The sequence below is a fragment of the Pinus tabuliformis genome, chromosome 1_2 (genome assembly GCF_031772625.1).
Source record: "Pinus tabuliformis cultivar Carrire ecotype Pingquan chromosome 1_2, CPIR1, whole genome shotgun sequence".
NCBI classification, from domain to species: Eukaryota; Viridiplantae; Streptophyta; class Pinopsida; order Pinales; family Pinaceae; genus Pinus; species Pinus tabuliformis.
This window is the reverse complement of record NC_142298.1, coordinates 389,939,923-389,963,900: the sequence shown is the minus strand read 5'-3', so window position 1 is coordinate 389,963,900 and position 23,978 is coordinate 389,939,923. Positions and strand designations below refer to the sequence as shown.

General features: G+C 39.2%; 1 protein-coding gene across 7 annotated transcripts in view; it reads left to right on the top strand.

Annotated features, from left to right (window-relative positions):
* LOC149206006 (uncharacterized) overlaps positions 1–23,978 on the top strand; it is a 415,715-nt gene that overhangs the window by 107,613 nt on the left and 284,124 nt on the right. For 6 of the 7 annotated variants that reach the window (XM_089395252.1, XM_089395250.1, XM_089395251.1 and 3 more), the window contains one exon: positions 15,798–16,384. In XM_089395252.1, coding sequence (XP_089251378.1) covers positions 15,798–16,384 — 587 coding nt within the window. The remainder of the gene's footprint in view (positions 1–15,797; positions 16,385–23,978) is intronic. The other variant, XM_089395253.1, reaches the window with a different exon arrangement.

Genomic DNA, 23,978 nt, shown 5'->3' with positions numbered 1-23,978 from the left:
AGATGTCCCTTGCTCTCTGTGGCGATACTCTTCAATCTCCATTTCTCTTGTACGCGTCATATAATTCCTGTCTTCCATCTTCATCAACTTGGCTGTACTGTGCTCTTTACCCTTGTGCTTGATTGCCATAAAAAACAATTGTACATTAAAATCCTGATGCTTGCATGCGGAGTCTACTCTGTTGTTGGTCTGAGAATGAAATAGACCGTCCCTTTGTCAACAATTCGATCAAGCAAGTGCCACTGCTTACCAACGATTCTACATGGTGTGTGCACCTATGATTGAATATGAACAACACTTGGGAAATCTTATTTGCAATTGCTTGGAGAGATTTGCTGCTCTCCTAATTGTTGCTGTAAACCTGAATTAAAGGCTGCAGAATGAACTCCTTTTGCTGGTGAGGTTTGACAAAGAGTGGACATTGCATGAACCCCTCTCGACTTGCCTAGAGCACCTTCTTTAGTGCTAGGATTATGTTCAATAGTTGCACTGATTTCCTAATCTTCAATTGCTGCTCTATCATCTTCAGATCTGTAATTTTATATTCCCTTCACTATTTTAGGGCCTTCATGATTTTTGCACTGTCATAGCTTTTCTTCTTGTTGGAATCAACAAACATTTGGAATGCCAATGCTCCAACCTGATCTATCACTTGTGTCAGGTTCTTGTTATATTCTTGAAATTTTTGAAAGAATTCTACCAACATTTTTTCTAGTAAGGGAATTAATTCATGCTGCAACATTTCTCAAATAAAAGCCTTCAGGCTGGGAAGAATAACCAACTCTGATACCATTGTAATATCCCCTTTTAAATTATTTTTTAATCCTCCCAAACTTTTCCCCAAATATCCTCAGAAAAAATTAAGAAATAATTTTTCCATAAAATTTAATTAGATTCAACAGGAAAAATTTGGAGTGTAAAACATCATAGATATATTCGGAGATGGAGAAGGATTGGCAGGTCGAATGAATTGCTTTCCGTTCTCATTGATTTGATGCTGCGATCACTACAACCCACAGTTTTATTTAAATCCATACAAGAAAAAAATAAAGAGCCAATAACAATAATTCCCGAATGAAATTCCACAACAAAATTTCAGCCAATTTTATTAATAAATTCAGGGGAAATTTACACAAATTATTAGTGGGACCTGTTAGCAAAATTAGGCTGGTTCCCCCTTAAATCAACTTGGCCTCCTCCAAGAAAAAACCCTGGTAACTGTGATCTCTTCCTTCCGGTTGCAATTTGGCCCTCTAGCAATTCGGCCCTCTTTTTTGGGAATTATTTCGGCCTCCAACAAATAAATTGGTCCTCCTTGATGATATACGCACTGCTGCAATTGGACCTTTCTTTCGGACTTCGATCTTTCTTCTCTGATGTGCGCCAATGAAGAACCTGAAGTGGTTCTCCCTCTTGACTAGCTAGGGTGGATGTTTCACCATCGAAACTAATTGCCGCCAGCTAGGGTATATAGTTCAACACTCAAATTGGGATTTCCACAAGGGTTTCCCCTCACACAGTAAGCTACTAGAGCTCCTGAACCAATTATCAAAACTCAGTAACCAATCCCCCGAAAGTGAGCTCCAATTCTCTTCAATAATTTTATCTTAGAATACCATGGGTCATCAAAATACCATGGGTTTTCTCTTTTATAACCTTATTTTAATTTAATTATCCATTTCACTTTTTGATATTGCTTTTTCTCTAAGTGAAAATTAACAATTAAATCGATCTTCTTGGAAAGGGACACTACATTGGCTATCTCTAAGACATTCCAGGCAGATTTCAGGGATGTTCCAGAGAGATTTCAGGGATCTTCTTGGCAGATTTTAGGGATGTTCTAGGCAGATTTTGGGGATGTTCTGGGCATGCATCTCCAGTTTTGACAATGGACATTGATAATTGAATAATATGATTATTCGTTCGATTTTTATTTATATATTTGTATTACTCTGAATCTAGAGTTCCTGTACAAGTTGCAGCTCGAATCATGGGCTTGGTATGATGGGTTTCTATTTGGTTTTTGATGATTTAACTATTATCTTTTCAAAAACATCATTATAGTAAGAAAACCTCCATGTCAAAAAACTAAGAAATGCAATTTTTCAAAGGGATGATCCTTGTGGTTATTGCTCTTGTTCTTTTCATTTTGGGGTCATCTCAGTTTTTACGTATTGTATGTGGGTTTCTAGGACTCATTAATTCCAACTCATCCACCATTCCAACCTCAAGCTTTGTGAAAGCAATCAAATAGTAGTGACTTGGATTGGGTACTAAATGTTGTTAAATTTTCAGATTGTTCTATGTTGTATCAATTACTTTAGCCAAATTCAATACTTCAATTAGCAATCTTTCCAATTACAATTAGTCTTTCCAATCATCAACCGTAATTGAAGATAGAACAATAAATGCAATGACAAAGGAGACAATCAACACATCAACAAGAGACACTAGGTTTGGTCAAAGACCAAGGAAAACCCACTATGGGGAAAACCCTTTGAAATTCTTCTTCTATTAGATTGTAATAAAATGTTCAACAGAGATTACAATGAGCCCAATACAATATCATCCAGCAAAACAACCCAACAACATTAAGAAATATGTTTCCAGCATCAAAATATATCAAAGACAACTTTTCCTGTCTGCTGTCAACTGCAGTCGTCGGTCAATTCTGAGTCAAACTTCTCGGTCGCATGCAGGAGCTGTGTGAGCGACTGTGGTCGAAATTGCCCCGTGACATGCTTGCGACTTTAACCTAAAAACCCTAAAATAGATGTGACCCTCAAACCCTGTAATTTCAGATCTTTGCGAACTTCTTTTGTCGTCCCAACCTCAAACCTTTGCGAACCAATCAATGAAGAAGAGAAGGGGAAGATGCTTGGTGATGTCAAAATGAGCTTGAGGTCACTTGTATTTATTGTGAAAATTTTTGAATCTAACAAACCAGAAATCCTACTACGTAAAATTGATTTACATCACCTACTTGTTTTCTTCATTTGACAAGTTATTTTCAGAAATGTTCAGAAAATATTAATGTAAATAAACTGCAGCCTACACCATTATACAGATCAAGTACTGAAAAATAAATGAGACAATCATGCAAAGGACACTTATTTTTGGACTAAACGTCCCCGAAAAAGCCCAATGCAGGAAAACCGGTGCAGAGGGTTTTCAATTATTAAGCAGAAATTCTAAATACAAATGCTGGTTGCCCTCTCGGCAAACCAGTGACAGAGAAATACAATGGCAGAGAACCTGAGTGAGTTTTACCTCATTTCATTCGGTAGAATCCAGCTGTTCCGACAACAAAACTGGCTGGCCTTGGCTACAACTTCGCTGCCCCTTCACAGTAACTGTGTGGGCCTGCGTGGAGCTCTTTGAGGCTCTACTTCAACACTTTTTCCCATTGTGTCAGCTTTCCCGGCTGTTTCGACAGTTTCTAACAGTTCCCCGACTTTCTGCGTGGACGCCAACTCTTCCTCTGCGTTGGCCCTCCTGGCTCTGAATTAAGCCTACGTGGGCTAGACTGACCCAGTGTCAGCTCTCCCGGCTACTGCGCTGCCTCCACAATTATCTCTCTGCCTCTGTCTGTATTCCCGAACTATCACTGCCCCTTAGCTGCAAGATCTCCCAAATCGATTTCACTCCTGAGAACTTCTCACCTCAGAAAATTCATTTCCTCAATCTTTATGTGTGTTTTCTCCAACTGACCCCAAGCCTCCATTTATACTTTTCCTGTTGAGATATCGACGACTGAGATTAAGTCTCTAATCAACAACTAAAATTAAATTAGACTCGATCCTTGTATCTTAGAAGCTTCTCACCCATATTTTCATTAATACCCATTAATATTTTAAATTTTCCCAAGTTTAGACTTAGGAACCTCATTAAAAATAATAATTTTTTTAATAAAAGACAATCCGGGTGGAATTTCACCAAATGATTTTTGGGTCTTGGATATCTCATGTGTTCTAGTCCCTCCACAAAATTTCGTAGCTAGAGCACATCCGATGCTACCCAAAAATCAACATTTATAGGCTTCCAAGGGTGACCAATTTCTGTTAGGGCCGACTTGTCCAAATGTGCATATGTGGGCTTTCCTTCATCAGTACACTTTCCCTTATTTGATTTGAGTGATCTTTAGGTCGATTTTGGTCCTTTTGAAAAGAGGAATTCAATGCAATCATCATCTCCATCAAATGAGTTGTCCAAAGTGGAATTTGACTGAAGTTGCATATTTTAACACTCCCTCTCAACTAGGGAGAATTCCACCTTTCAATATATGACCATCGATCAACATGTCATCCTGTCACCATATGTCCCAGCTCTGCTCAACTCTATCTACTGAAACATTCTTGAATCTAAAGAAGAAGAATCATCGGGGAACAAAAGCTACCACCCTCGACATCATTGGAGAGCATATCTCAATCCAAAATCACATCGGGGAGTACATCTTAACCCGAAATCTCATGGTGGAGCTAAATATCTTTGACCCCATATCGAGCAATAGGTGATATAGGGGAGCATATCTCAACCCATCCTATTGCCTACTGATCTTACCAACAATGACTCTCAAGAGTCATGTGGTAGAACACCTTCATCATAATCGAGCTTGGGCTAGGTACCCGACTTACCAAAAGGTAAGGATCACATGCCCCAAGCCTCCTCAACTTGTTGGCCAGACGGGGAGGGACAATCCCAACAAGCCCGGCTTGTGGGTATGATGCCAACTGGGGTATACTCTGCAAAGACCAAGATAGGGGAGCAACATCTCCAACCCTATGGGTAACATATAGGGGTGATACCCTATTGTCTAGAGATCCCTTAACTTGTAAAGAAAATTATTTTTATCCTTAAAAGTGTTAACATACCCTCCAAGACCAAGTTGGTTTGGCAGTTGGCAAGTCGGCCTAAAATGAGGAGCCACGTCCACCTTGAAGAGCCTATATAAAGGAGGAAACTCGACCTCCTTGAAGAACATTCATCCATCTCTCATTCAAGTGAAGATAGAAGAGGAAGAAGGCAACAAAGAAGGAAGAGGACGAAGAAGACTTGGTTTTTGGGCTATCTCTCTCTTAGATGTTCGAAGGAAGTCTAGGGTTTCTGCAACAGATCTAGGGTTTCCATCTACAAGTTTGATCTTGAAGAAAAGAGGGCAAGAAGGTCAAGCGGAGGTCACTAGAAGTCATCGTCAAGCTCCAGGAGTCAGAGAAAGCCAAGCGAAGGTCTGAAGGAGCCTTGGGAAGCTGAACAAAGCTCATACGTGTGGAAACAACAACTGTAGGAGGGCCGAAAATTTCAGGTCTATAGTGGAAGTCGAAATTTTGTAGCTGGAGGTCAGAATTGTGCTATTAGAAGAGATTTGACTGGGTTTGACTTAGATAAGGAAAGCACATCATCCAGAAAGGTTGAACTTGGTCTTGGAGGGTATTGGTCTCAGTTTAAAGATCTTCGAATTTGTCAATTGAAGAATCTATAAGGAAGAGAAGAGATTTGCGGGTTTTCCTCTCAAGTGGAGATGTTTTGGCTTTGGATTGCAACCTATATTCTGTGGTATTGTTCTTCTTGTTTTGGTAGCTGTTTGATGATATACAAACACAATAATAAATAACGAAGTTAACAAGTAACTTAAAGTAAAAATACATCACAAGATGTCATCAAGTAAAGAGAAATCACTAATCTTTGCCCTACAAATTTCTCAACATAACACACCTGGGAGCTCAAACAGGGGGGAAGAGCTGGCTCAGTGTCCTCGATTAGTGATGCCCCTTATCAGGAGGGGTCACATCCATCAGTCCAAGCTGCTCTCTAAAGACTAAGAACTTCCCTTTCGGTAAAGCCTTGGTGAGAATATCTGCAATCTGCTCATCTGTCGATATGTGATGGAGTCTAACAACTCCTCTCTGCACCATGTCTCGAATGAAGTGATATCGGATCTCTATGTGCTTGGACTTGTCATGAAATACAAGATTCTCTGCTAGACAGATCCCACTCTTGTTGTCGCAATATATCACTGTAGTGTCTAGGACCTGCTCAAATAACTCTCCAAAGAGCTTCCTCAACCAAACTGCTTCGCAACTAGCCATGCTAGCGGCAATATACTCTGCCTTGGCAGTACTCAATGCTACAGACTTCTTCTTTCTGCTCATCCAAGATATCATGGCAAATCCAAGGCTAAAACAACTTCCAAACGTACTCTCACTGTCGACGACGTTTCCTGCCCAGTCAACATCGGTGTATCCACGAAGTCGAACATCTCCGACAAAATATCTCAGACCAAGTGTGATAATTGCATAGCATATGTTCGGACAGGTGTTCACTAGGAACATTAAAGCCCCAATCAACTGTCTATACTCGGATTGATTCGCCAAATTGGGTCCTGCAGCTTCTCCACATAATTTCTTGAAGTTCATTTCCATCGGTGTGGGTAGTGACTTGCATTCTGTCATTCCAAATCTTTCGAATAGCTTTAAAACATATTTTCCTTGTAAAATGAAAATCTCACTGGGCCTTTGCCACACCTCAAGTCCTAGAAAGTAGTGCACGAGTCCAAGGTCGTTCATCTCAAATTCAGAGGCTACCCCCTCTTACGCTCGATCATTAGGGGCTCGCTACTTGTCGAGAATAGATCGTCAACATGAAAACCAAAATCAGCGACATATCTTGGACTACCTTGAAGTAGAGGTTGGGATCGACATTGCTTCTTATGAATCCCATCTTCATCAAATAATTGTCTACAAAGGCATACCATGCTCTAGGGGCTTGCTTCAAACCAATGTTGCAAGAATCGTCCCCCCCTTCCCCCCCCAAGGATCTGGAGGCAGAATTGTGTCTCATACGGATCCGCCACCGATCCTTTGGCGGAACCACGGATCCAAAAATCGGATTTGCGGTTTTGCCTTTTTTTGACGATTCCTAGAAAATTGGATCCGTGGGGGCCTGATCTGTGGTTCCTGCTACTCGATCCATGGATCCGGAAAGAATCGGGTTCAGATCTGTGGAGGTTCAGGTGTGTATCCATCGCGGATTGTGAGCAGATCTGAGAGAAGGTGGACGATTCACACAATTTCGTGGGGATTTTTTTGTTTTTATTTTTTTTGGAAATTTCGAACTGTTATGTGAGGAACTACACTTTCAGAATACTCCCAAGGTGCCCCTTTGATGCTCCCTAGGGCGTAGACGCTTCCTATATGCTCCCTAATGGTAATGTTTAAGAAGTAAAAGTGACATTCTCTTTTATTTTTCATTTCCATCCTTTTACTTAGATTTTTAACATTACCATGAAATGACTCAGGATGTTCGAGAGTGGTTCCAACATCATCAGACTTCATATGGAGAAAATATAATTTCATATCCCATTCAAAATTCAACAGACTTAACAGTTTTCAAGATCAATGTGATTGTGGTATTTCATTGAATTATATCATGTATGAGGGCATGTGATTGGCATTTAATCAATAGCACCAATCCCTATATGTACCCTAGCGTTGGTGTTGTTGATTGTTGAACTCCTTTGTCACGGCCTTAGCAATTATGTACCCTTCGCTCAAGTCAAACTCAATGATCAAGCATGTTAAGATTTCTCTACCATATTATAAGGCTTGGATTAAGCTGTTTGATCAAAATTAGGCAATGTTGACTAATATCCCTATAGAATTGAAGTAGAGGCAAAGGCTACACAAGAGAAGAGGAATCTATTTTCTAGATCGTTGATGCTGGAATAATTAATCATTGATGTACAATGGATGCCATATCTATATTGATTTATGTAAAAATATGCATGTTTTCATGTCTTCTACAACTAGTTGGGTATTTTGAATGTCTTTTTTAATATAAATGCAATATATATAGTAGACACTTCTGAGTCGCTTCGCTTCCTAGATTTTTGGGAAATGACGCTTTCGTGTTCGTGCTTTGTCCTCGCTTCGTGCAATGTTGCTTCAAACCATACAGTTCCTTCTTCAATCTGCAAACATGTGTCTTTCGATCCTCTACTTCAAATCCTTGTGGTTGCTCAACATACACTTCTTCTTGTAACATGCCATGGAGGAATATAATCTTCACATCCATCTGATGAAGGGTCCATCCTTAACTTGCGGTAAGGGCAACTATCGAACAAATGGTTGTATATCGAGCCTTAGGTGCAAATATATAATCATAATCTTCTCCCTCTTTCTAGGAGAATCCTCTAGTCACGAACTTGCCTTGTATTTCTCAATGCTACCATCAACTCCATGCATGATCTTGAATAGCCACTTTGAAGTCACCACAAATTTCCCAAATAGGAGGGAGACCTCTTAGAGTCACAATCACCAATTCCCTATCAGGTATAGATTCCCCAACTCTTTCTAATTGATCTCTAAGACGATATATCCTCATTATGTAGGATTGCACATATTCTCCTTTATTCATCTTTGTGTCTTTGAGTTGATCTTTCAAGGAGATGATTTCATTCAAATTGTCGACTTCATACATTCTAGTTATCTTATCATAGATGTCCTTAGACCTTCTCAAGTTTCCAACATATGCAATTAAATTATCTTGTAAATCATCAACTATAATTTGCTTTGCTTTTAACTCACCTTTTTTGTGCTTGTTCTTGACAGCAGCGAAAGCATTCTCCGGAGGCTCAGGTACTTTTCCTTGAATGTAGTCCAAAACATCATTGTTATTAGCTATGATCTCCAACCTGTCTTTCCATGCAACAAAATTGGATGAGTCACCCAACTTATCGTTTTCCTTGAAGAAGGAAGTCATCTTGAATTGGCTAGATTGGCTCTTTCAAATTTTCCAATTATGATTGCTTCAATGCTTGTCTCCTTTTGGGCTTGTCCTTGACCTTAGCTCTAATACCATGTTAAATTTTCAGATTATTCTATGCTGTATCAATTACTTTAGTCCAATTCAATACTTCAATTAGCAATATTTCCAATTACAATTAGTCTTTCCAATCATCAACAGTAATTGAAGATAGAACAATAAATGCAATGACAAAGGAGACAATCAACACATCAACAAGAGGCACCAGGTTTGGTTAAAGACCAGGGAAAAACCCACTATGGGGAAAACCCTTTGAAATTATTCTTCGATTAGATTGTCATAAAGTGTTCAAAAGAGTGTAAAATGAGCCCTATACAATATCATCTGGCAAAACAACCCAACAACATTCAAAAATATGTTTCCAACATCAAAATATATCAGAGACAACTTTTCGTGTCTGCGGTCAACTACGGTCAACTTCGGTCTTCAGTCAAATCTGAGTCAAATTTCCCAGTCGCATGCAGGAGGAGCCGTGCGAGCAACTGAAGGCTTCCAGTTGCACCCTTGAGCCTGCAAGCCAACGATTGTGGTCGAAATTTCCTTGTGACGCGCCTACGACTGTAACCGAAAAACCCTAAAATAGATGCGAGCCTCAGAACCTATAATTTCAAACCTTTGCGAACTTTTGTCATCCCTGCCTCAGACCCGTGTGAACCAATCAATGAAGAAGAGAAGAGGAAGAGGCTTGGTGATGTCCAAAAATGAGCTTGAGGTCACTTGTATTTATAGGCTTCCAAGGGTGACAGATTTTTGTTAGGGTTGGCTTGTCCAAATGTGCATATGTGGGCTTTCCTTCATAAGTACACTTTCCCTTATCAGATTTGAGTGATCTTTAGGTTGATTTTGGTCCTCTCGAAAAGAGGAATTCAATGCAATCATCATCTCCATCAAATGAGCTGTCCAAAGTGGAATTTGACCGAAGTTGCATATTTTAACACATGTTTGAATAAATTTCTATTCAATCACCTTCTTAATCTGAACTATGAATCTAATCTTTTTACAAAATTTAAGTGTTTTGTAGTGGTTTTCAATACACTGCACGTATGAATAGTCCTTTCAGGCCAATCAATCTATCCTTTCTTGCCCTGCAGGGCCTCATGCTTCCCAATCAAAGTGCATTACAATTCAAGGGCTATTCTCCTCGTTATCACATCTTGACCTGGACTGGATAGATGTGGTTCTGCAGTACTTCTGACCTACTCAGACATGTGGACCACGATGAATGGCTATACAACGGGGGTCCTTACGAGCTAATCGTTCTACACTTCCGCGACTCGCTATTGGCCTTTCATCAATAGGCTTAGGCGGAAAATGGCATCTGAGACCGGTTGTTAAGGAGAGGGAGAGGATGCAGAACATGTTGAGAACGAAACGCCTTTTAAGTTTGATTATAATCATCATTAACAAAAAATATGAGAAAGAGAAGCTGTTATAGAGATAGTTCTTTGTCTTGTAGACCCTTTGTGGACCTTACTGCAAAGTGAAAATAGTGACACTTAAGTTTCCTAAGGAAAAATTGCATTTTGTTCATGTCTAGTGGCCAATAAAGGAATATCACTTGGCCCTTTTTAAATTGCCTAAGCTTTCTCAAAGCTAGAAAATTTTAAATTATATATATATATATATATATATATATATATATATATATCTATGTTGCACGGGTTCCCGCACCCGGGGGTGGGGTTCTCGAACCCGTCCCGGGTTCCCGCACCCAAGTACCGGATTCGGGTACGGGTTCTTCCTAGAAGAACCCAGAAGAACCGGGTTCTTCAAAAAAAAAAATTGGGTTCTTTTCCTTTAATGGGTTCTTGGATTCTTGGGTTCTTCGGGTTGGGTTCTTTGGGTTCTTTTAAAGGCTTGCCAGAATGAATGTCACAATTTCTTGCTGTTTCGGACTGTCTGCAACATGAGCCACAATTGTCAGTCCACTTTTATACACTCAATTTGCCTCCTACAGCTGCGGCATAGTCCCTCCTCCTTGTTGTTGTCAAACACTGAGCTGTAGGGCTTGATTCATGCCGCTGTTTACATAAAACAGCTCACTGTTCACTAAGGAACAGACCTCGGCCTCCCTATGCAGACTCCTGTACCCAATTGAAGCCCTAAACAGAGATGACAATGCCACAAACTTACCTCTACTCAGCCCAGACTTGTTAAACTTTTAATTTTTTATACTATATACTATAATATGAGAAGTATACGTTTCTGCAATTAGATTAATAAAGCGCATAAAATCTTCATCATTTTTGCATTAATGAATGGCATTACATAAATGCATTCATACACTGAGTATAGCTTTGTGCTATTCTTTACAATATAAACCGTTCAGTGAGAATGTATTTCAACTCAATCATCTACACAACATTCAAGCCAGTTCATTATCTACCCTCTATCAATGGTGTTGCTTGCCCTTGCAATGTAATTTCACCATGGATCAACAAAATCCAATTAAATGGTTCAGAATTTGTTCAGGAAAAAGTAAAACAGTTCATAGTATATATATTTTAATTTTTGAAAAATTGAATCATTACATTAACATATAAATTCTGTGGTTTTTTTTTAAGGCTTGTGGCTACATTAAAGTATAAATTATGGCTGCTGGCAGCATATATTTCACTGCTGTCCCACAAAACACACAAGGCAGCCCAATAAAATAAAGTTTAAAATGTTGAGTCTTTGAGAACTCAGAATACTTTAGGATTTTTGAGCGTACTCCTGAGTTTGTAGGAAACTTGGCTAGTGTATCTCAGTCAGCTGTGTGTGACAAAATCTGTCCCATATCATGATTCATGTTAATATGTAAACAATGAACAATTTTTTGGTGATAAATTTTGAAATTTCAATGTCAATGTTGAATGTTCAATGATGTGCATGTTTAAATGATTATCATTAAAGTTTTCTTGTTTAAAGTTGAAAAAATATACAAATTCAAATTTCATATATATTATTAATTATAAATTTATAATTTATAAAATATAATTATTAAAATTTAATATTATTATATTACCCGACGAACCCACGCACCCTATTTCCAAAAATGCCGTCCCCGTCCCCGTTCCCGTCCCCGAACCCACGTTTCCTGGCAACATAGATATATATATATATATATACAACGTATTTCAAGACTCATCAATTGACTAGCCTAACAAGCTTGTGAGAAGAAAGAATGGGTAAATTTTCTAATAGAAACACAATTCAAGATAAACAACAAGCAGTTTTAAAATTTCAAACCTACATTACTAGTTAAATCATGTAGTAGACAGCCAACATATATATATTTATCTGCTGTCTACTACATGATTTAACTAGTAATGTAGGTTTGAAATTTTAAAACTGCTTGTTGTTTATCTTGAATTGTGTTTCTATTAGAAAATTTACCCATATATATATATGTATGTATGTATGTTGGCTGTCTACTACATGATTTAACTAGTAATGTAGGTTTGAAATTTTAAAACTGCTTGTTGTTTATCTTGAATTGTGTTTCTATTAGAAAATTTACCCATTCTTTCTTCTCACAAGCTTGTTAGGCTAGTCAATTGATGAGTCTTGAAATAAGTTGTGTGAGTGGGTTATTTTCATAAATTGCTTTTCTTTTGCGATTGGTGGAATCAGGTACTGGGTTGAGCTTGTATTCTCATGGTAGGGTCAATTCTGACTACTACCATTATAACCTCCACGTGTATCCACATGGTCCCACACATGGAACACAAGCTAGTTGAGGTTTGAACCAATGACGTCGCAAGGAGTGCCTTAATAGCGCACCCTATCATCAATTGATCTACACCCTAGGGGCTATTTTCATTAAGTTGATAGGCTAATATGTTTGACATTTTAAAATTGCTTGATGTTTATCTTGGACAATGTTTTTATCAAAAAATTTACACATTCTTTCTTATCATAACCTTGTTAGGCTAGTCAATTGAGCAGTCTTGATTTTTTTTAACACAAAAATGAGTATTTTGTTATTAAGTCTGTGCCCGGTTGCAAAAAATTCACGGGGTTACATCAACATTTTCAGAACTAACCAAAGATCCAAAAGATCACAAACCCATTACATAGTAAGACCCCAAAAGACTAACTGTAGACCCAATTACATCCGATTACAAAAATGGACAAAAGACACATGTATCCATAGCCATGCAGGTTAATCATTCTCTGTCGTTGGCCTGTTGAGATCAATATCCCACTTGACTGTCTCCTCCTGGTGTTGGCCTGAACCTGTAGGAACTTCATTTTTCAATTTGAGATCCATGATTATATTCTGGAGCGCATCTATTTCGTCTGTCATACAAGAAATTTGAGATTGGAGTGCTAACAACTTATCAGAATGTTCCACATGGACGTGATACATTTGACAAAATTTCACCTGCAAATCTGTCCTATGGAGGGCTTCATGGGTTGACAGACAGTGAGAGTAGGGGCTGGCTGCTGAGGAGTCCTTTGACTTAGATTCAGAGTTCATGAGAGAACGTTGACCAGGGATTCGTCGAAAACATATAGTGAAAGATAGCGATCCAGGATTCCCCTCAAAGACTTCAAGGCAGTGCGAAGAAATTTAAAGCGTAGGGATTCCATTTCGACCTTCCTAGAATGAGAATTTTTTGGTGACTAAGTAGAGGAGACTAGGGTCGATTGTGGAGCAGGGAGTAAAAAATTGAAACACCACCCATTAACCAAATATATTCATGAGGCTCCAAAGGAGAAAGGTCACTGAGTTGTTGGGATAACAACTAGCCAAACCTTAGATCTTAAAGGATTTGAATTGCAGCCCAAAACCCCTAAAGGCAAGCCTAAGAGATTGGAATTGCCGTCCAAGCTGAATTGATTACAGGAATCGAAATGAAAACAAGAAACAAAGAAGTATCTTCTTGAATTAGAGCTCGAGCTAAATTGATATCGACAAGGAAAGGAAACCCAGGCGATGCTGGGTTGGCTTCTGAACCAGGGAGCCCCAACCTCCAAAATTCCCAGAAACTAGAGTGACGAACCCTCGAACTTGCCCTGTAGAGAGGGAGAAACTGAAGTATGAAGCAGAGCTCTTCGCAGTGCTGTCGAAAAATTGACCACCTTAACACCACAATTGAAACCAGAGATTGAACCAGAACCAAATTCACAAAACCCTAAGGAGATGGAGCAAGCAAAGATACACACACAGGCATGAATGTAGTTGGACTAAGGCTCAATCCAAATTTAACATTAATTCCCCTGTCAATCCACACGATCCTCATCATATTTCCATTAAATTTCGCAGTACTTCTTTCGAAGAGAACCATCATTATCCTGAGCAGAGGGCGATTCCAAGTCTGGGGCAGAGAAATGCAGTTAATCGAGCATGTGAAGGGAAGAGCATTGCCACTGCATGGTGGCAGATCACAACACCTGAAACATCATGGGAGAGGAGCATGATAATATGTGGCCAAACCATTTTGCTATTAACATAAACAAGGCAGCAAAGGGAAAAGGGATTATAAGGGAGGGGATAGGGAATAAGATTGATTCTTGGGGAAACCATATTCAAATAAAGGGAGAGCCTACGGGACAACCAAACACATGGGACCATATAGCAATTAGGGGATAGGGCAGAGTCTGTTGAAATCATTAATTTCTAACACGGCCTCTTCCAAGGAGCAGGCCTTGTTAGCTTGCAGATCAGCTTCTTCATTGTTAATTCTGAGAATGTGATAGAACCTCTTGGAGTGAAAAAGGCACTTCTAATCCGTTGGAGCACCAAGGCCAGGGAGTTATCTTTCGGAGTGTTCTCACTATTGAGATACTGAATTGTAAGCAATGAATCTCCTAAAATAATAATATCTTCCACACCTTTGTCTTTTCCAATGCTTAGTCCTTGCAGGAGTCGATACATCTCTGCTTGGTTGTTGGATTTCCTTCTTAGGCTCCATGAGAATTTTACTTCTGCTGTTCCATCGGGATTAATTAAAATCTCTCCCCCTCCTGCTGCTCCTAGCAGTCTTGAAATTCAGTTGTGTGAACTGGGTTATTTTCTTATTGTCGTTCCTAATTTTTTCTCCTAGAAATCTTTCCTGTTGCACAGGTGGCATTAGGCTTGAGCATATTTGTTTTTTATAACAGATATTTTTTCTTCCGACACCATTTCCTAGTGGTGAGCACTTTTATGTTGGTTTAAATGAAATTTGCTTGAGGCTTCCCATTGAAACACCTGTTCTAATTCTCTTGCTTCTCAGATTTCTAATGTTCATCTTGCAGGAAATAAATGTATAGATTGTTTCTTTTTAAAGTGGTAAGCTTTGATAAGAAGGATGTTAAAAGTTATGGTGCTTCTAATTCTCCTTCATGATATTAGTTCCTTTAAAATTTCTTGGAGTTTCTTCATCCTTCTCTAATGATATTAGTTTCATAAACCTATTGCTTGTTTAAGAGTATTCATGTGATTAACATATCCAACAAAACTTTATTTTTATCCAAGACCCAAAGTTTTATCAACTTCCATTTGTTGCCCATCTTAAAATAAGATTTCCACCCCTCACTTATTCTTTTTTCTGTCCAGGTATAGTATTTGAGAATATATTTTTTCACTTACTCTAGGGCACTTCTTCCGTGAATAACTTGTCTTTTAACATATGGTTTGATGATTTTAGGTTTAGTTTTACACATTTTTCGTTAATTGGGATTGTTGCTTAAGTTCATTAGTTGCTTGTCAATATCATTAATATTTTGATACCGTAAAAATATTGAGTTGGCTGTCATTTTTCAGTTAGTAGATTATGTAGAATCACAGTGTGTATTAGTTCTATGGAGACAGCAATTCTATTTTTATGGGGGTTTCATGGCAATCTTTTCTTGCTTCATAGTTATAAGTATAGGCAGAAAATAGCATGGTCATCTCAAATACTACTTTCGTGATGGAAACAAGATCAAGGAATGCAGTGTGTTTGACATCTTCATTTATGCAGAGGTTATGAATTCTTGTTGAAACTAATATTTGCACTTTGCAGTAAACCAGATATTGACGGTTTTGAAAAAGCCAATGATTGGAAAGGGTGCGTTTCTTGATGCTCAAGTTGTGGATCCAAATCTGAAATCACCGTCATCAGGAGAGTGTTATGTTCCTGGTATTGAGAGTGAAACTAAGTGTGGAGCGCACTATAAAATGCCAGACAAAGAAAACATTTTAAAATATAATGTAAACAATGAATGCTCTTCTTCAAAAGTCAGTGGAGGAAGTCATGCAAATAAATCTTCTTGTGAAGGTAATTCATGTCTGCAGCAGCTTGGAGATTCTAAGGTATTTCTATCTAATGAGGTTAATAACTTGAAGGCAACTGGTTTTGCATGCAAGAAAGGTTCATCTTTGGAAGCTGTAAAACCTCTATCTATTCCAATTACAAGATCAGTGACACACTCTGCGAGGAGCTTCAAAGCCCCAAAACCGGAGTTCAATGCTACTGTACAACATCTTCTATTTCCCGAGAAGCTTGTCTCACAAAAGAGGCGGGAAGTGTTTATCCCAAATGAGTTTCCTTCTTTTGCTTCCTACCGGCACATAATGTCTTCAGCAGTTTATGAAGAAATACAACTCATAGTAAGCAGTTTATACTGATTGCTTCGTACTTTTGGTTGATTTTAAAATTAAGGGAATTAACTTATCCTTTCCTCAGTACCTCGCAAATCACTTGGTATATGAATTGCACTTGTTGAAGCAGTGCACCAAACAAGACATTCTTAGCTGTTATTAATTCTCTCATTGTAATAAACTAAATTTGAATTGAAAAACACTCAAGGAAGTTGTGTTGCATTAAATTGATGCTTTACTTTTGCTTTGGGCCTAGAATTTCACAAATGTAAGTTTCATATTTATGTGCTTCTAAAATTGAAATATGATGCAAGAAGGGAAGAGATGCCTTCTGCTAGTGTCATAGGATATCTGTACCTTGCCAAGGGAGGTTTGTTAAATTTTTAATACCAGCCAGATTTATTTTCTCACAACAATTTAATTTATCCCCAACAATTTATTTATTTACCCAAATATTTACTTAATCACTGAAAAATGAAATCATTGGTATATTTAACTTTTATAATTAAATATATGCAGCGGAAATAAAGCAGAGAGATCAATCACACTTTGCAAAAATAAATCACCCACAACAATTCTTTGTCATTTAATTATCTGGAAAATCTGGGTTTTCGACCCACAAAGATACAAGGAAAAATACAAAATCCTGGAACTTGTAACTCGACTCCCATAGAGTGAATTCGTTCCAAGGAACTTGGCCTCTAGTAAATTAGCCTTTGGATAAAATTGACCTAGAGAACTCGACCCAAATACTTAGCCAACAACTCGACCTGCACCCTCCTTGCATGTCACTGATGTGAACAAGGGAAAATTCAGCTCTCCAACAACTCAGCCTCTAGATAAAATTGATCTCCTTTCGGCAACTTGGCCATGCAATCTCCTCTTACTTGCCCCTCCTAGATTTGCCCCAAGGAACTCACACTTTTCCTTCTTTGCGCTCCTGGTCCACAAAGTCATTGACACTTAGAGAAAATCCCTCTCTTTGAATGATGACTCAATCACACACTTGTGTCTTCAACTCCTCGCAAGGGTCACTTTATAATCTTCATTGAGTCCAAATATCTAACCCCAATATCCCTTCTAGAACCATCTTGGAGATCAATGATTTAGATTATTTCTAAGTGACTTAAATAATTAAATTATTTATGCTTAGAAAATGACTCAATAGTCCACAATAATTATTTCACTTTAGTTATTGTACTTTTCCTAAGTTAGAGTTAGGAAGAGGCAAATAATGTCTTCCACATGCTAATACACAGCCTATGTAGAAGACCTTTTGAAGCTACGACAAACTTTAACAAGGTTGAAGGCCTTGATTTGATTAATATGCAAACAAGTGGATAGTGCTAACAACTAAGTAGATTGTCAGGACTATGAGTTGGAATACACCATGGCAGATTCTTGTTTGTTATTGCATACTGAGTGCTGTTCCAGACAAAACTATATGCTTGGGACTCCAACCTATATGAGGGTCATAAATTATAAATTAGTAATTATAATTATAAAAATAATAAATTATAATTTATAATGAATTCAAAAATTCAATTTGAATATGTATTTTTTCAAATACAGTCGAGTTGCACTCACATCTGGAAGAGCTACATGTTTGGTTGAGCACTCAAACAAAAAGCTTTTGGAGATTGGGTACTCTGCCACTATATCTTTGTGAAAAATCAATTACCCGATTCCCTACTGTAGCAATTGATTAGATTTCTCCTACTTGTTAATTTTTGAATCAAGTTATTACAGTGTTACATAGTAAACATCGAAATAAAATCTATAGCAGCCTTCACAACATAAATATTGTGGAAAGAAGTACTGAGCAAGAAGGAAATAGCACACACACAATTGACACCGTTGTTTTTTGACAATGTCCCCGGAAAAACCCAACTTGGGAAAACCAGTGCAGCAGCTGAGGGTTTTAATTATTATGAAGTAGTTTATGAATACAATCTTTGGATGCCTTATTGGCTATCTGATACAGAGAATCTGACTTACAGAGAAATTAGTGAGAAATACCTCACACTATCACTGACGATTCGACACTGATCCAGCCATTGAAGGGTTAGCCCCAAGCTGCCTTTGTGCAGTCACTACGCTGCTTTGCGTCACAACTGATAGGGATTGCATCACTCCCTCTTGCTGATCGATCTGCTGGTTGGATGCTTGATCCTCTGGCCCTCCGGTCTCACATCCTGGTTCCTGACACTGGATCTGATTTACATCTCAGCAAATTTGTGAATCCCCTTAAGACCTTTGCTCTGCCTCAACATGGCTTTACGTTGCCCAGCATGCCTCTACGTTGCCTCTTCTGGATCTCTATTTGCCTCCTCTGAAATGTATCCCTGGATCAGGAAACTCCAACTGGAAAACTATCCCTGCTCCTCACTACAAGAAATCTCTTCGATGACTTCTCTTGCAACTGCTGTGCTGCTCTCTTGATCTCACTCGATGTATCTTTCCAAATGCCCATCAAGCCTCTTTTTATAATCTTCTCGTTGATCAATCAACGACCTAGATTGGATTCTAATCAATGGCTCAGATCATCTTGACTTGATCCTCGTCTTTCTCTAGAAGATTCACACCCAGTTTAATTAATACACTTTAATTATTTTAATTTCCTAAGTTTAGACTTAGGCATCCATTAAAAATAATTAATAATTTTAATTAAACCTCCTTCGGGTGGAATTTCCCAAAACGATTTCTGGGTATTGTGGAATGCATGTGTCCTAGCCTCCCTGCAAAATCTTGAGGCTAGAGCACATCCGATGCTACTAGAAATTAACACTCCCTCTTAGCGAGGAATGTGTTGTAGTGCTGCAACCAATTGAAGCATCACTCTGTCTCTGCATCATCTCTTGTTGCGCTATTGATGTCTGGCCTCACTGTCCACCAACTACTGTGCAACTCTGATCAAATTGTCCATGAGTTTTAAGGATATTTTTGGTTTGTTTCGATGTATGAACCAAAAGTTTTGTAGATGAGTTTGAACCATAGTATTGAATGCAAAATGGTCTTCCTTAGTTGACAAATTTTGATGGATCACCCACATCAATAAGGTATGATTGTGTAGGATATCCTACAAGATTAGAGTGTTTACAAGGTATCGTACAATATTAAAAAGCATTAAAGAAAGTTTATTTATCCTAAGGTTTGTTGAAATTTCTAGTTAACCCAAATCTTGATTTCAACCCTTAATAAATTACTTAACACAGATTAATGTAAGTAAACTAGCTAGCATTCAAATCTGAAATTTATGAGCAAAAATACATTGATCTAACAAATCTGAAACTACATAGAGAAAATGAACAATAGACACATATTTATTATACATATTTGACACATGAGATTTACAGGCAAAGTTCTTGGAAAAAACCTAAAGGGAAAACTGATCAAGAGAGAAATTTTATTAATGAGCTCACAAGAAAAATTTTGAGTTTACAACAACAATAAATGGGAGCAATGAATACACTGTACTTTTCTCGTTTTTCGTGCCCAACACTGTTGGAGTCACGATTTCTGTTACAACAAAATCCATAGGAGTTAGTAAACAAACACATTGCCAAAGTTAACGGATTCATGAGAGGTGGTTAAGCACATGTCGTGAAACACGCAGGGAGCGCTGGTTTATCCAATGTCCAACAATATCCCCCCCCCCCAGTGTGAGTCGGGTGTGATTCGAACTCGAGACCTTTGGCTCTGATACCACTTGTTGGAGTCACAATTGCCATTACGACAAAACTCGTAGGTGTTAGTAAACATACACATCGCCAGTGTTAACGGATCCACGAGAGTCTGTTAAGCACATGTCACGAAACACACAGGGAGCACTGGTTTATCCAATGTTGAACAAGCACTATGTACAATCTGTACAACCCTGCACCTTGTTGTTCCAGTGCCTCGAAAAATGTGCCTAGAATCACTTTACAATATTGTACAACCTTCAAAATTGTTACACGACTTGCGGAAAACTCATTGTACAACTTGTCATTAATATTGTTCTCTCCTTGGAAAGCGTGCCTCTTTCTTGCCTTGGTAAATGCGCACTCTGTCTTGCTGCCCCTCTTCTCTAGCTCTCCAAAATTTGTCTCTCAAAATGTATCTCTTCACTCTCCAAAATCTCTTTTTATGTCTCATTAAAATGGTTATAACTAACTGTAAGATCTTCAAATGGTCAAGATTAAATCTTGGTCTGCAAGATCGACGGACGTGACTTAATTGTTGGGAGCTCAAACAATAGGGAAGAGCATAGCTCAACATTCTCGATCATCCATGATTGCCCCCACCAGAAAGGGTCACATCTGTCCGTCCAACTGTTCTTTGAATACCAATAACTTCCCTTTGACAAACGCTTGGTAAGTATGTCAGCTATTTGATCAACATTTGCAATATGATGGAGTCTTACTGCTCCTCTCTGCACGATATCCTAGATATAGTGATATTTGATTTCATTGTGCTTGGACTTGTCATGGAACACAATATTTTTTGCAAGTCGAATCCCACTCTTATTGTCGTATCTAGCACATGCTCAAACAGTTCTCCAAAGAGCGTCCTCAACCATATTGCGTCACAACTAGCCATGCTAGCAACAATGTACTTGGCTTCAGCTGTGCTAAGGTCTACAGACTTCTGGTTTCTGCTCATCCAAGATATCATGACAAATCACAAGCTAAAACAACATCCAAATGTGCTCTTTCTGTCAGGAGAGTTACAAGCCCAATCAACATCAAAGTACCCATGTAGTCTCACATCTCCGACAGTATATATCAATCCAAGATTGATGGTCCTATGTAGGTATCTTAGCACATGCTTTTCGACAATCCAATGTGCATGTGATGGCTTAATCATATATTGGCTCAGAGTATTGACTGCAAAACATATGTCTGGTTTAGTCTTCACTAAGAACATTAGTGCCCCAATCAGTTGTCGATACTTGGAAGGATTAGCCAAATCAAGTCCTGCAGCTTCACCACATAACTTTTTGAAATTCATTTCCATTGGTGTGTTCATGGACTTACATTCTGTCATACCAAATCTTTCCAGAAGCTTGACAACATATTTTCCTTGAGAAAGGAAAATCTCACTAGGTCTTTGCCATACCTCTAGGCCCAGAAAGTAGTGCATCAAATGAAAATCTTTCATTTCAAATTCAAAAGTTAACTCCCTCTTACACTAGAGGATAAGAGGTTCTCCACTAGTCAAGAATAAGTCATCAACATATAATACCAAAATCAAAGGCATACCTTGGATCGTCTAGAAGTGGATATTTGGATCAACATTGCTTCTAGTGAAACCCAACTTCATTAAGAATTTATCAATGCTGGCATATCAAGTTCTTGGGGCTTGTTTCAATCCATAAAGAGATTTTTTCAATCTACACACATGAGTTTTCCTGTCATGCACTTTAAAGTCTTGTGGTTGCTCCACAAATACTTCTTCCTTGAGGAAGCCATGCAAAATTTTCACATCCATTTGGTGAAGAGTCCATCCCTGGCTAGCAGCTAGATCCACAATGGATCGAATGGTAGTATATTGAGTAACAGGTGCAAAAATCTCATCATAGTCTTCTCCCTCGTTTTGAGAGAAGCCTCTAACCACAAATCTAGCTTTATATTTGTAATGTCCCAAAATAGGAAAAACAATGATATGTAAGCAAATAACATTTTTTCACCATAGAAATTTCAAAGCAATTAGAATACAACCATAACAGTCAGAAATATGGAAGCAGCTGAGCCATTTTATTATAAACTGGTGCAAGGGTACAAAATATGAAAGGAATGCAACTAGGCTTACCTCTAAGGCAAGCGAAGCAAAGCCCAGGTGAAGCAATGACAATCCAGAACTACAATCAGCTGTCCAACTGATGCACTGTGCAGTCCCTAGAAATTCTGCATTGTCTGCCGCAAAGAACCCTCTTAGTGCTGTCATATCTCTAGGTACTGGCCAATCCCAAATGGCCTTGGTCTTCTCCTCATGCACCTTGACCCCATTTGCGCCAATGATGTGTCCCAAGTAGAGCATCTTCGTAAGCCCAAACTCACACTTAGACATATTGGCATAGAACTGTTGCTCCTCCATGATATGTAACATCGCCTCTAGGTGCTGCAAGTGCTCCTCCCACGTCCTGCTGTAGATCAAGATATCACCAAGGAATACCAACACAAATCTCCTTAGTTGACCTCTGAACACATGGTTCATGCATGACTGAAAGGTAGAAGGTGCATTGGTCAACCCAAAGGGCATGACCAAGAACTCGAAATGCCCATAATGACATCTGAAAGCCGTCTTCAGGATATGCTGATCCCTCACCCAATTCTACTGATACCCAAATCATAAATCTATCTTAGAGAAGTATTTAGCTCCTCTAAGCTCATCCATCAACTCATCAATATGCAGAATGGGATATAGATTCTTCAATGTCTTCTTGTTGAGTGCCCTGTAGTCAATGCACATGTGTAGAGTTCCATCATTCTTCACCAGCACGATTGAAGAAGCGAATGGACTAGAACTCGGTCTGATGTGGCCCAATGCCAATAGCTCCCTGATGGCCCTCCCGATCTCATCCTTATAGGTTTTGGAATGCCTATAGGGTGTAGTAATGACTGCCTGCACACCAAGCTCCAACTCTATAGTGTGCTCAAACCCCCTGTCAGGTGGCTGCCCTGGTGGTATATCTCCAAAAACTACCGGATATCTGTCTAGTATAGCCTGTATGTCTGGATGTGGCGGCTTGGTTCGTCCCCCAACCTCTGAAATCCTCAGCTCTACTACCCATGCTATGTCCCCATGCCTCAAATCGGCCTCCATCCTGTGGGTTGAGACTGTCTGTGGAGGATATGAATGCATGCCCCAAAGAACTACTAGTTTACCATCCGGCTCGGTAAACCCCATCTCTAGTTTCCTCCAGTTGGTGGTAACTTGGCCAAGGGAATACAACCATTGGACACCCATCACCGCATTGGTGTCCGGTATGTCCACCACAAAAAAATCGTTTGTTATCGAATAGCTCCCCATGGTCACTGCCAAAGCGGGGACATACTGAGTGCACTGCATAGTTCTCTCTCCTGGTACCAGAACTGAAAATCCCTCAAACTCTATAGTGGTGATGCCTCTGCTCTGGACCATTTGAGCATCAATAAAATTGTGGGTGGCCCCATTGTCTACATAGACTGAGACACGCTGCCCTTGCACTGTTCCTCTGATCCTCATGGTCAAAAATTTGGGAACCTCGTAGAAAGAGGCTAGGACTCCCTCGGCTGGTGCAAAAGATGTTCCCCCATGTGGTAGTGGTGGTGGTGGTCCCCTCTCTGCCGGACCCTTGTTGTCTCCCCCACCTTACTACAACTCCACCTCATCCTCCTGATCGTTGTCCAAGAAGACCTCGATATAATGGGCCTTGCCCGCTGTGCACCAATGGCTTGGTGCCTATGGCTCTCGACATGTAAAACACAACTTTCTCCTCCTGAGGTCTCTCCTGCTCTCATCGTCCAGTTGCCCTCGCCCTTGGGCTGCTATTTGTGCTGGCGATGGTCTAGTGTCACTCCCCTTCTGAGGCTAGGGAGTGCGTGGTGCAAAGGGTGCCCGAGTCTTGGGGATGACCCCC